A 13,964-nucleotide genomic window follows, 5' to 3' on the forward strand; every position below is an offset into this window, starting at 1 on the left:
AGCAGCTTTATACCCTTGGATGAAAGGCAGTTATTAAGGTTGGGTAGTACTATTATGATGGTAATTTTGCAAGCCAATGATCATTTTTTCATTGGTTACAGGAGGGGAAAATAGCTGAGGAGAATCTTTTGATCTTATTCTCTCAGGTAGTGTAGTTTAAAGCTAGAATTCTTTATGAAGTAGGTCCCATCTTTACTGTGTCAGCTGAAAATTAGTTGTTGCCTTTTTCTTAAATTATTCTGGTACATTAACCAAGAAAAATGTGCACTGTTAAAACAGGCTTTTGGCGTGTGTGGGTGAGTGTGTGTGTGGGTGTGTGTGTAAGAGAGAGAGAGGGAGGAGAGAGAGATATATTGAGAGAGATAGAGAAAGAGATAGAGAGAGAAGGGATGGGGAGTGAGAGGGAGAAAGGAGTATGAAATGTATAATCTAGTGGCAGTGCACTTTACTACTTTACTGATATGGTTAACACTGCAGGCAAACAAGTCACAGATTGATTATAACACATCTTTGCTTGACTTGGTTGTAACTAAAATGGTGTAAAATCTATTGCAATATAATATAATATATATGAAAGAGCCATTATTTCTTTATTTTTGCTATTCGAATAGGGACAAAATGGTCTGTGATTTTGTTTGGCTTTTGCTGATTACTAATGAGATTGGATGTCTCTTCATATATATATATATTTTTTACCATAAGTGTTTTTCTTTAATCCTTTTTAAATAATGGGGTAAAAAAAATATTTTTAACTGGGAATAAACAAAAGGTCATTGCTTCTAGATCTCACCCTTTAGCTCTTCAGGAAGTTTCCAGTTTCTTATTAACTGAGGGATTAATTATGAAAATTTTTCTGCAGCTTTGAGCATTTGCAGCCTTATGTGCAATTGTTTTTTTGCTAGCTCCATTAAAAAAAAATCATTACTCTTTTTTAAAAAAGATTATTCTTTGGAGAGGGAGAGTGAAACATGGATTGGCTGTCTTTTGCACTTCCCCTACTGGGGATCGAGCCTGCAACCAGGGCATGTGCCCTGACCAGGAATCGAACCATGACCTCCTGGGTCATAGGTTGATATTCAACCATACTGGCAGGGCTGTTTCTTTATTTTTTGAGTGAAAAAGTGGAGTAAGGAAAATGTCCACTATTTTAATAAAGAATAATATATCTTAACTAAAATGAATCTTGAAGTTAAGTGGAGAACCTACTACATTTATGTTATTTTTTAGGTTTTTATTATTGATAGGATTACAGATATCTCCCATTTCACCCACTTTAATCCCCCTTCTCGCCCCCCCCCCCCCAGGTCTTCACTACCCTATTGCCTGTAACTTTGGACTATGCATATCTATATATATATAAAACCCTAATATGCAAATAGACTAAATGGCAGAAAAACCGAACAGTCGGTCGCTATGATGTGCGCTGACCACTAGGGGTCGCGCACGGAACATGGCAGGCATTGGCAGAAGTGGCAAAGCACGGAACATGGCAGGCATCTGCCGCGGTGGGATGGTGGAGCAGGTGAGCAGGGGTGCCAGACCAAGGTGGGGCCCTGGTCGCTGTCATCAGGGCGAGTATCTGGTGGTTACTGAAAATTCTTTGCTCCTGTACACCACGATCCCGCCGGGCGCTCACACCTGCTGATGGAGCTGGAGCCACTGCTCACACCCGCTGCTGGTGCCCAGCGCCGGCCCCGATTGCCCCTCAGGGCTTCTTCACCTCCCCCTGTTTCTGAGGGGTGATTGGGGACAGCAGCCACCACTTGCAACCCCTGCCAGTGACCACCACACTCGCACCCACTGCTGGTGCTGGCCCCGCTCGCACCCACTGCTGGCGCCAGCTACAATCGCTCCACGGTGTGGCGATGGCGGGAGTGGGCTGCTGGCAGACAGAGGATCGGGGACTGTGGCGGGGGCACGGATAATAGGCTGAGACCCGCCCCTGTGCCCACTGCAACCTTGCGGCCCACAGTTTCTTTCAAGATGCACGAATTTGTGCACTGGGCCCCTAGTCTATATAATAAAAGCCTAAGCAACCTTTACGGTGGAACGACCAGAACAACCAGTCACTATGATGTACACTGACCACCAGGGGGCAGACGCTCAATGCAGGAGTTGCCCACAGGGAGAGCTCTGCTCAGCCAGAAGCCGGGCTCATGGCTGGCGAGCACAACGGTGGTGGCAGGAGCCTGCCTACACGGCATTGCTAAGGAGCAGTGAACTAAGCAGTAAGGAACCAACAGACGACTGGTAAGGAGGGAGGAGTCCCAGATTGCGAGAGGGCACAGGCCAGGCTGAGGGACACTCCCCCCCCACCAGTGCACGAATCTCGTGGATCGGGCCTCTAATCCTATATAATCAAGAGGTAATATGCAAATTAAACCTCACACCCTCACAAGATGACTGCCTATGACCAGGCTGCCAGGGGGGTTAGTGAGGGATGACCAAATGCTTGTAATTGTTGGCCTTCAAACTTTTTTGGTGACCTGGACATTCTTTGTCTTTCACATCGAAATCATCACTTTTAAAGTGTTTAAACCAGCGTTCACAAGTATCTTGAGATGGAGTATGTTCAACATAAGCTTCCCGAAGTATTCAGCAGTACTTTTCTTCAAAATAAAGTAATGAATTAAGACTTCCCACAAATGCTCTTTTTTTGTCACTAAATTCGATATTTTTTAAGTGTAAAAATATCTATGAGAGAGAATCATTGATTGGCTGCCTCCTGCACTGGGTATCTAACCCGCAACCTGGGCATGTGCCCTGACCGGGAATTGAACCCTGACCTCCTGGTTCATAGGTTGATGCCCAACCACTGAGCTATGCCAGTTGTTCTTAACTTTAAAAGGAATACTTCTGCTTATTTGAGCAATGGAATGTGATATTTACTATGAATTTTTTATAGATACTCTTTATCAAGTTAAGATTTTACTTACCTTCCATTCCTTGTTAAGTGTATTATAATAAACAAATTTTGTCAAATGATTTTTTTTCTGTTTCTATTGAGATTGTAACTTTATTTATTTTCTTTAATTTATTAAGACAATAAATTTACATTAATAGCTTTTCTAATCATAAACCAACCTGGTATTATTGGGGTAAAGTCTAGATAGTCATGATGTATTTTTAAAGCATTGCTATATTTATTAATATATCACTTATGATATTGAAAATAAGTTTTTAATTGAACTGACCTTTAATTTTCCTTTTCTTGACCTTATATACTAATTGCAGGAATGAAATTTTAGAAATTCCTCTCTTTTTATATTTCCAAGAAAAACTTTATTCCGGTAGGTATTTTATGAAAATTTATAAAAGTCAGTACAGTCATGCTGGTCAGTACCATAAGCTGGGCTTTCAGGCTGCCCAGGGTCACTGTTTGGATTCCCAGGTCAGGCAGAGCCAGTGGCCATGAGCCACAGCAGGGCGAGGCTGCTGGCATGGCTCTCTGCCTCAGTGGGGCTGTGGATGGACTTCAGAGTTGGCCACAGCCTCTGGTTGGGCAACCTCGTGAGGCAGAGGCTGAAGGCTATGCTCACCTGTAGGGTAGTGCTGCTGGCTTGGCTTTCTGTCCGGTGGGGACTATAGCTCTGTGGCTGTCTTGGGTCCCTGGCCAGGTTTCCTTGTTAGGTTGGGCTGAGAGCTATGCTTCGCTGTTGGGTGGAGCTGTTGCCTTGCTTTCCTGTTTTAGCAGGCCATAGGATGTGCTGTGTAGCCACATGGCATCTTTGGCCAGTTACTTGCTTCCCTACTTGTTGGGCTGTAGGATGTGCTACATGGTTGCCTTGCATCTCAGACCAGGCTTCCTCCTTCAGTGGGCTAGAGGCTATGCTCTTTCAACAAGACAGCCTTCTGGCAGGTGACCCAAACCAGGCAGAATTGCCAGTTAAACTTCTTATCCAGTTGGGGCCACTGGCTCAGCTATGCAAATGATCAGAGCCACTAATTGGAATCTCCTCTGAGGCCCCACCTCTGGCAGGAACACAGTTTGCCAAGATCCCTGTACTTGTTGTGAGCTCCTCCCCCTTCTCTATCTCTAGCTGACTTTCCCAGTTATCTCCATGAGGCATACTTAGTGGGCCTCCCAGGAATCATCCAGAATGCTAGAGAAACTTGATGTCCAGCTTGCGCGCTCCTTTCTTACCGGAGAAACTGCAGGTCCAGGGGGACCTCCTCCATGCAGCACTGCGCTGACCTGGGGGAGGAGCAATGTGGGCAAAGTGAAGCTGCTCCTCCTTCCCTTCTTAATGCTGTTTTCCTCGGGTTTTGTAGTCCAAGGGATTGCTTTAGCCTTACCCCTGTGTGCTGGGATCTTTACAAAGGTATTGTGTCTATGAATAGTTGCTAGTTGCTCTTCCCCTGAGAGGGAACCACCTATTTGCCATCTATGTGACATCAGTTTCCTGGTTCAAGTTTTATCAAACTCTTGTGCCTAGATTTTCAGTTGTTTCAGGCATAATAGTATGATCTCTGTTATTGCATCTAGGTCAGAAGATGCTCTATATATTTTTTGCAGTGAGTATGATTAAAAAAAACAAAAAAAACATAATTCTCTAAATATTCACATAGAGACTGTTCTTGCAGATTGACTCTTCTCATTGGGGTTTGGAAAAAACGGTCCTGTGCATTTTTGTTTTTTACATTGAAATTTCCATTATTTTTTAATTTACGGTTTATCCATAGTTGGATTAGATTATTGTATATACTAATGTAATATAAATCACTGATGCACTTATGTTTTATTAGAATTAGATTATATTTAGTACTTAATGGAACACTGCTGAAAAGATCTTATGCTATTTTTCATGCTTGTTTTCCCCTCTTATTACAATAATATATGAAGAAATGAGATAAAAAGGAGAACTTAGACATATTTTTCTATTGCCTGAAATTTTGTATCACTAATTTGTGTTCTGGAAAAAAGGGCATCCTTGTCCTATGGCATATTGCTGCCAAAATAAATTTCCAGAGTTAATAGTTTTATTCTGTTTTAAAATTATTTCTTAGAAACCAGTCATCTAATTCAGAAAGAGAGGAAGGGCCAAGTTTTAAAAACTATATACTAGGAAATGCCTCATTTATAAATGTATATATATTTGTGCTCACAAATTGGATAATTGTGCGCCTAACAACTCTATTCATTTTATCATTACTCACTTTGTGTGTATAAAAATTAAGGCTTTTTAAGTCAAGTTCTGTGGCCTGAGACACTCGTGATTGGGGCATGGTTATATTTCATATTTCTGTTCAGTGCTAATGCATGCAGTTTCATGGAAAATTATAGAATACCTTATTTACTCTGGTATAGCTATAACAAGGGGTTCTTTACTTAACATGTATTCTGAAATGGTATAAGTCAGTGGTCGGCAAACTGCGGCTCGAGAGCTGCATGTGGCTCACGAGCCGCAGTTTGCCGACCACTGGATAAGTAATTAAGAGTTAATTTGGCTTCATCTGTTTTATAAAACATGTTAGAAAAGCTATACAAAAATCTGTATTGGAGTCTTTGCATCAGAGGACTAAGTTGACATCTGAATTGAAGTTCTTCCAAGTATAATTTAAAAATTATGTTTCCTTAAAATGATTGTGATGGTTAAAATAGATATCCTAGACATTTTCATGTTACAGCTCATCTCTAAAATGACTGAGCCCAGATACAGTAGTCCTGATTAAGGTTATTGACAGACACTGTGCTAAGTAAATAAGTTTTAGAAGAAAAATTAGTCATTATTTAGTCTAAACAATAATTTTGCAAAACTATACACACACACACACACACACACACACACACACACACACACACACATATATATATACTAGTAGCCCTGTGCATGAATCCGTGTGCCAGTAGCTCTCCGCCTGCTGCCCTGCCCTCCTGTAGCTCCCCCCATACCCCCTCCCCCTTCCCCCCGCCATAGCTTGCTGCCCTGCCCACTCCTGTAGCTCTCCGCTGCCCGCTTGTAGCTCACTGCCCCATCCTCCTGCTGATCCATGCTTCACGGCGTAACGACCATTTGCATATTACATCTTTATTATCTTTATTATCAAGGATATGTATTAGTTTCCTATTGCTGCTGTAACAGATACCACAAACTTTGTGGTTTAAAACAATATAAATTTATTCTCTTACTTTTGGGGGCAGGGAGCAGAAGTCTGAAATGAGTTTCACTAGGGCAAAACCAACCTTTTTAGCAGGGCCACAGTCTCTTTAGCAGGGCCACAGTCTCTTCAGCCTTTCTAATGCCGTGACCCTTTAATACAGTTCCTCATGTGGTGATGACCCCCAACCATAAAATTATTTTTGTTGCTATTTCATAACTGTAATTTTGCTACTGTTAATGAATCATAATGTAAATATCTGTGTTTTCCGATGGTCTTAGGCTCTATAGCAGCGGTTCTCAACCTGTGGGTCTTAGGCTCTACAGCAGCGGTTCTCAACCTGTGGGTCGTGACCCACAGGTTGAGAACCGCTAGCAGGGTTGCCTAAGACCATCAGAAAACACAGATATTTACATTATGATTCATTAACAGTAGCAAAATTACAGTTATGAAGTAGCAACAAAAATAATTTTATGGTTGGGGGTCACCACCACATGAGGAACTGTATTAAAGGGTCGTGGCATTAGAAAGGTTGAGAACCACTGCTCTAGAGAAACTCTATGGGAGAATCTGTTTCCTTGACTTTTCTAGCTTCTAAAGGTGCATTTCTTGCATTTGTTGCTCATGACCCCTTTCTCTATTTTCAATGTTAATAGCCACACTAACTTTTCCTTTTTTGTAGTAAAATCTTCATCTGTGCTCATAAATTGGGCAATTGTGCACCTTACACTTGTAATTACAACTTCATGATTCTTCCCCAGACCTGCAGTCAAAGAATTGAAAGGATCAGCATTTCCAATACTTTGTGATAGGAACACTTGTGATGACAATTTTACCTGGATAATGCAAGACTGTCTCCCCACCTGAAGATCCTTAACTTTAAATTTTCTTTTAAATTTAAAGAAAGCCTTCCAGGAATAAGATGTAGATATCTTTTATGGCCCAAATGGAGGACAAAATACTGCCAAAAGTCACATAAAACAAAACATGTTAGAAACCAGTACAGTTGGGAAAGAAGTTTTATGGATGGATTGATAATATAGGCAAGAGATCCTGGAGTTCCTCCACTATGTTCCAAAATTTTGTATTGTTGGCTGATGTTTCTTTTTTGTTTGTTTCTGATACAAACAAATGGGACATTAATCTTTAATTTTTTTCTGATATACTTCATCTTCTACTCTTGTCTTACCCTATAAAACCAATACTTAGTAATATAAGGTCATGCGTTCATGAATTGGAGCACAGATTTACACAGCCTGATATTATGCTTAGTTTAGAAATAATTTACATTTGGTATTTGAACATAGACACATGTTCAGATATGTACTTTCATATTTCCTTTAAACCTTTTCGTCACCCTCTCCTTCACCTTTGTTATTCTCAACACCAATAATGGATTGACCACTTTGCCACTGATGGCAAAGTTTTTCTAAGCAATATGATAACAGTTTTTTTTTAGGAGAGAGTTCTAAAGGTTCCTTAAGTCCTAGGAGATCTCAGAGCTAGATTATTTTTTGCTGTTATTGTTCAGTATCATTCCAGTGTTTACATTTTATTGTATACCTTTGGAGAGAAAATTTTACTTGGTACTTCTAATTTATTATATGGCTCAGTGACTTCTACAGTTTCTAATAAATATGTTTTAACATGTAACTTCATTAAGCATGTATTTTGTTGCATAATTTATGAGGTAGAGGTTTATATTATTCTTTCCTGAACTACAGGATACCAGAAGGCCCCATTGATCAGGGGCCGGTTTCCGGAAGGATTCGTGCTTTAGAAGAGCAGCTTGTGAAGGCCAAAGAACAAATTGAAAATTATAAGAAACAAACTAGAAATGGTAGGTATACAGTATATTTCTCTCCTCAGTATATTGATATTAGCACCAATAATTGAACATTTTCTTTCATCAAAATATTGGAAATGCTGATCCTCTCAATTCTTTGACTGCAGGTCTAGGGAAGGATCATGAAATTCTGAGGAGGAGGATTGAAAATGGAGCTAAAGAGCTTTGGTTTTTTCTACAAAGTGAATTGAAGAAATTAAAGAATTTAGAAGGAAATGAACTCCAAAGACATGTGGATGAATTTCTGTCAGATTTGGGGCATCATGAAAGGTACCCTTTTTACTTTACATTTCATTTGGGCTTTAGTAAAGATTATAATCTAAGAATGGGAAGCTGGAACTTTTGGTAATTTCCCTGTTGAATGGTAAATGATACCTACCATAGTTAGGAGTAGGAGAATACCTAAGATCTCAGATGTACTTCATCAACTAAAAATATATCACGGGATGATATTATTTAAAACATATTTCTAGTCTGGCCCATTGTGACTCAATGGTTGAATATTGACCCATGAACCAGGAGATCAAAGTTCAATTCCTGGTCAGAGCACATTCCTGGGTTGTTGGCTCAATCCCCCTTAGAGGGTGTGCAGGAGAAAACCGATCAATGATTCTCTCTCATTATTGATGTTTCTGTCTCTTTACTTCTCTCTTCCACTGTCTGAAATCAATAAAAAATATATTTAAAAAGTAAATAAATAAAACATTTTTAGAAATCTCTATACCCTAAGTAAATTCTGAAGTTAGTGTTATCAGCCAACAATACTTTGGAAATCTTCCTGTAAATTTCCTTCATATACAATTGATATTTGAAGTGGAGTCTGCAGTTTTATATTATAACTAGAGGCCCGGTGCACGAAATTCATGCACAGGGGTGTGTGTGTCCCTCAGCCCAGCCTGCATGCTTTCTAATCTGGGACCCCTTGAAGGATGTCAGACTGCCCTCTCACAATCCAGGACTGCTGGCTCCCAACTGCTCGTCTGCCTGCCTTCCTGATTGCCCCTAACCGCTTCTGCCTGCCAGCCTGATCACCCCCTAACTGCTCCCCTGCCAGCCTGATTGCCCCTAATTGCCCTCCCCTTCAGGCTTGGTCACCCCTAACTGCCCTGCCCTGCAGGCCTGGGTCCCCCCCAACAGCCCTTCCCTGCAGGCCCAGTCGCCCCCAACTTCCATCCTCTGCCAGCCTGGTCATCCCTAACTGCCCTCCCCTACAGGCATGATCACCCCCAACTGCCCTTCCTTGCAGGCCTGGTCCCTCACAATTGCCCTCCCCTGCTGGCCATCTTGTGGCAGCCATCTTGTGTTCACATGGGGGCAGCCATCTTGTGTGTTGGAGTGATGGTCAATTTGCATATTACTCTTTTATTAAATAGGATAATTGAAACTTTGTAGCCTTGAGCAGAGGCCAGGGCTGGCCAGGGCGGGTGGGAAGCTTGGCTTCCTCCATCGCCAGAGGCAATCCAAGCCTCCAGCTGGCTCCAGCTCCGTGGTCACCGCAATCTTTGTTGGGATTTATTTATCTTTTATAATTGAAACTTTGTAGCCTTGAGCGGAGTCCAGGGCTGGCCAGGGCAGGGAGAAGCTTGGCTTCCTCCATTGCCGGGGGCAACTCAACCTCCAGCTGGCTCCAGCTCCGTGGCTGCCGCCATATTTGTTGGGTTAATTTGCATATTTGCTCCTGATTGGCTGGTGTGTGTGGCTTGTGGAGGTACGGTCAATTTGCATGTTTCTCTTTTATTAGACAGGATATATTGTAACTCAGGCTGAGGCTGGCAATTGCTAGTATGTTTCTAATTCAGACATTAAAAACATAAAATAGCCTCTTTTAAGGGTTTCTAATTAAAGATGAAGTTTTTTTTATAAAAGGGATCATTCTGTTCCATTTAGTTGCTAGAAAGAAGAACCTGAAATCTGCCTAATTCTTCTGTTTGCACGTTTTTGAAAATATGCAGTTTATATTACACTAGAGGCCCGGGTGTGTGAAAATTCATGCACTGGAGGGGGGGGGGGGATCCCTCAGCCTGGCCTGCCCCTCTCACAGTCCAGGAGCCCTCAGGGATGGGAGGCAACCCGGCGATCAGGGGAAGGCAACGCCCCATCATACCTCTGCTGCTGCCACTGCTGGCAGCACAAATCTTGGCTGGCCCTCATTACCTGAGCCTCGGGTGGCCCTGGGTGGCTGGGCAGTTGCCATCTGAGGCTTGCCTGCACCTTGGGCCAGCCCTGGGTGGCAGGGGGGTTGAGGGGACTGGAGGACTCCGGAGGCAGGCGCGTGGAGTGACCGGGCCCACCCAGGGGTGGGCCCAGCCTTGCCGTGTGCCTGCTGCCCCGGTGGGGCTGAGGGGACTGGGTGCCGCCATCTTGTGACTGTGGGCACCACCATCTTTGAGGGTGTGACAGTCAATTAGCATATTCCCTCCTTATTGGCTGTGGGTTCCACCATCTTTGAGGGCAGGACAGTCAATTAGCATAGTCCCTCCTTGTTGGCTGTGGGTACCGCCATCTTTGTGACAGCATTAGGGTCAATTAGCATATTCCCTCTTTATTAGATAGGATAGAAAAGAAAACATTTTGATGCTGGTGTGTTTATGCAGAGCAAAATGTATCTGAGAATCATTATAAATACTGTGAAAGCTGTCCTTAGCCCTATTATATTTATGTTTATATTCCCAGTAGGATTGTAATGGCAATTACTGTCTCATTAGTGAACAATAAATGAAAAATTGTTCTATTAACACAACCTACCACTGTGAAGAGGAAAAGAGTTATCCTATAACAATAAGATTCATATATATTAACATCATTAGCAATATTGCAGTGATTTTGAAATACTGACCTGCTGTTTTATTTAAGTGAAATTAAAGTCTCTCAGTTTATTTGAATCATTTTAACATTAATGAATCTACAAAAGTAAGACAGTTTGAAATCAAGGGACATTGAATTATTATGCCATTGGATAGACCCTTTGAAATTTTTAGCCTAGTTTGCAATCAAGTAGTAGTTAGAGCATTAGACCTAATTCTGCCCTTAATGCTTCTCTACCTTCAAGCTAATTCTGAGTACCAAGATTCTGTTCATTGGAGCTGTGTGTTTGCATGCTGTACTTATTGCAGTTTTATAGGGAAATCCAACTCTGAAGAGGATTTGAGTTCGGTAGACTATGGTATTTAAAGAAGAATTTTGATGGTTGACTTCTGATGGAATGTTTAAAGTTTGGGTGATTTAATTAAATTCCTTGAGAATTTAATTTTTACATCTTTTCTAAATCAAAGTAATTATTTAAAGAATTGTTTTGTACATATATTTTGTTACCAAATGTAGAAACACCATACAAATGAAAAACGTTAGGCCCTGGATACTTAATGTATGGTAAATGAATGTTACATTTTTGTAAGTTGAATTATGATTCCTGACACTACCTTTTAGTATATGTTAAATAATAACATTGAACTAGATTAAATATTATAATAATACTAGAGGCCCGATGCATGAAAATTTGTGCAAGAGCCTTCCTTCCCCCGGCTGCCAGCACTGGCTTCCCGCTGGCACCCGGGACCTGGGCTGCTTCCCTCCTCGCAGGCACCTGGGACCCAGGTTGGCTTCCCTTAGGCCGCCTGCAGGCACCCAGGACCTGGGCTGGCTTCCCTCTGGCCCTGGCTTCGTCAGGAAGGACATCTGGAATGATGTCTGGTCTAATTAGCATATTACCCTTTTATTACTATAGATTTCACAGAAAATAATGGAAAGGTACCCAACGTACAAAGACCAATTTCTTTTACTGTCATTTGCAAAAATTATAATGAACTTGGGATACAACTTCACAGAGTAGTAATTTAACTCTAGGCAGCCAGATTAGAATGCAGTGGCACAAATAATGAGCAAAGCACCATCAAACACTAGAGAAATAACCTTTAATGAATGTTCAAGTACAGAAGAGTTGTGTGTGTGTGTGTATATATATATATGCGTGTGTATGTGTGTGTATATATATATATGTATATATATAGATTATGCCATTTTACTGATAATTTTCAGGGTTTTTATGTGTAAGAATTAAGGCAGACATTTAGGTTTGCCTCTGATGATTTACACAAAAATCTTTATTTCATTTTTATACTTGCCCAAATGATAGTGTCTAGGTTGTCTCTGGACTGAAAGCTTATGTTCTCTGAGAAATCAGAGGTTAAGTTTATCAGTTTTCTTGTTCAGATTTCTCTATGAATCACTCCTCATTTTTTTGTTCAAAAAGACATCAATTATAGGGGGAAAACTTAATGGCTTTTAAACTTTTTGAAGTTTCTTCAGAAGGGGTTCTTTCTTTCTTTGGACTTTGTCTGATAGAAACACTGATTCTCTTTTTTTTCCTCTCTGAATCAACTTTATTGCAGCATAATTTATGTATGATAAAATGTGCATATTTTAGTCTATAGTTCTATTAGTTTTGACAAATGTTCATAGTTTTGGAACCACCACCCTAGTCAAGATTGAGAACTTTGCTACTGCCCCAAGAAATTTCATCATGCTGCTTTGTAATCAGCACCTCCCCCACACCAGTCCCTGGCAGTAACCAGATCTGTTTCCTGTCCCTATAATTTAGCCTTTTAAGAATTTTATATAAATGCAATCATACACTAGGTAGTTTTTGAGTGTGGTTTCTTTCACTTGGCATAATGCATTTAGAATTCATGCATGTTGTTTTTGTGTATTGTTAGTACATTTCTTTTTATTGCTAAGTAATATTTCATTGTATGGATGTATCACAGCATATCCATATACCAGTTGAAGGGCATTTGGGTTGTTTTCCATTTTTTGGTGATTATGAGTACAGCCACTATAAACAATACCACACATATTTTTCTGGAAACATGTTTTTATTTATTTTGGGTTAATATCTAGGAGTGGGCTTGATTGGTCGTAAGTTGAATGTATGTTTAATTTTATAAGATACTGCTAAACTGTTTTCCAAAGTGATGGTACTATTTTGCAGTCACCAGCAATGTTTAAGAGTTCCTGTTGCTCTGTATTTTTGTCTGCACTTGGTATTCTCAGTTTTTACATTACCCTTACCCCTTACTACCATTCTGATAGCTGTATAGTGGTATGTCATTGTGATTTTAATTTGCATTTTCTTATTAATGATGTTGGGCATCTTTTAATGTGTTTATTTGCCATACATCTATCATCTTGGTAAAGTGTTTATTTAAGTCATATGCTTAATTTGGGGGGGGGGGTGTTTGTTTTATTATTGAGCTTGAAGCATTCTTCATTTATTAATATATTAGAGGCCCGATGCACAAAATTCGTGCAAGAGTAGGCTTTTGCAGCCCCGGCTTCATCTGGAAGGTCATCCGGACGTTTGTTCCACTGTTCGGCTGTTCAGTCAAGTTGCATATTATGCTTTTATTATTATAGACAAGTCTTATTGGTGCATTTTAGAAAGCTTATTTTGAGGGCCATGTGAAAGAAAGCCTGGTGCCAGGAAATTAGAAGAATTTTGCAGAAGTGCACCTAAGTGATAATAAGCTTCTGGACCAGGGTAGTTGCAGTAGGGATAGAGAGAAAGAGATAAATGTGTGAAAAAATAGAAGCTACCGGACTTGCTAACAGATCTGATGTGGGGAGATGGTGGAGTCAAAAGTAATTGAGGACTTGTATTTTGCTAGGAGAATAGCTTTCATAAATGGAGATTATTGTTTCTTGTGTACTAATTTGGCTTTTCTCTGTGATAAATTGTAATCCTCTCAGAACTGGAACTCCAGCTTAAACATCTTCTCTATCCCACAGTGCTAAGCACTCACTATTTAGTTAAGAGTTCAGTAAACTCTGTCTTTTTTATTGGTGGGAAGGCAGGTATGTGCATTCTTTGACTGATTATTCCATATTCTACTTTGGCTTTTTTGTAAAAAACAAAATCTTGTTCCATTGAAGGATTTATGAAAATTATTTAACTAAAGAAAATTATGTAATTGAGGTCAAAATATTCTCCAGCAATTGAGATTCCTGAGTTGTGAAGAACACG

The 13,964-nt window shown here is 40.5% G+C and overlaps 1 protein-coding gene across 5 annotated transcripts in view; it reads left to right on the forward strand.

Moving 5' to 3' along the window:
• Positions 1-13,964, forward strand: part of FUT8 (fucosyltransferase 8) — a 216,763-nt gene that overhangs the window by 125,757 nt on the left and 77,042 nt on the right. For all 5 annotated transcript variants that reach the window (XM_079767553.1, XM_079767554.1, XM_079767552.1 and 2 more), the window contains 2 exons: positions 7,824-7,939; positions 8,053-8,215. In XM_079767553.1, coding sequence (XP_079623679.1) covers positions 7,824-7,939; positions 8,053-8,215 — 279 coding nt within the window. The remainder of the gene's footprint in view (positions 1-7,823; positions 7,940-8,052; positions 8,216-13,964) is intronic.

This window comes from Cnephaeus nilssonii (assembly GCF_951640355.1).
Source record: "Cnephaeus nilssonii genome assembly, chromosome: 4".
Lineage (NCBI taxonomy): Eukaryota > Metazoa > Chordata > Mammalia > Chiroptera > Vespertilionidae > Cnephaeus > Cnephaeus nilssonii.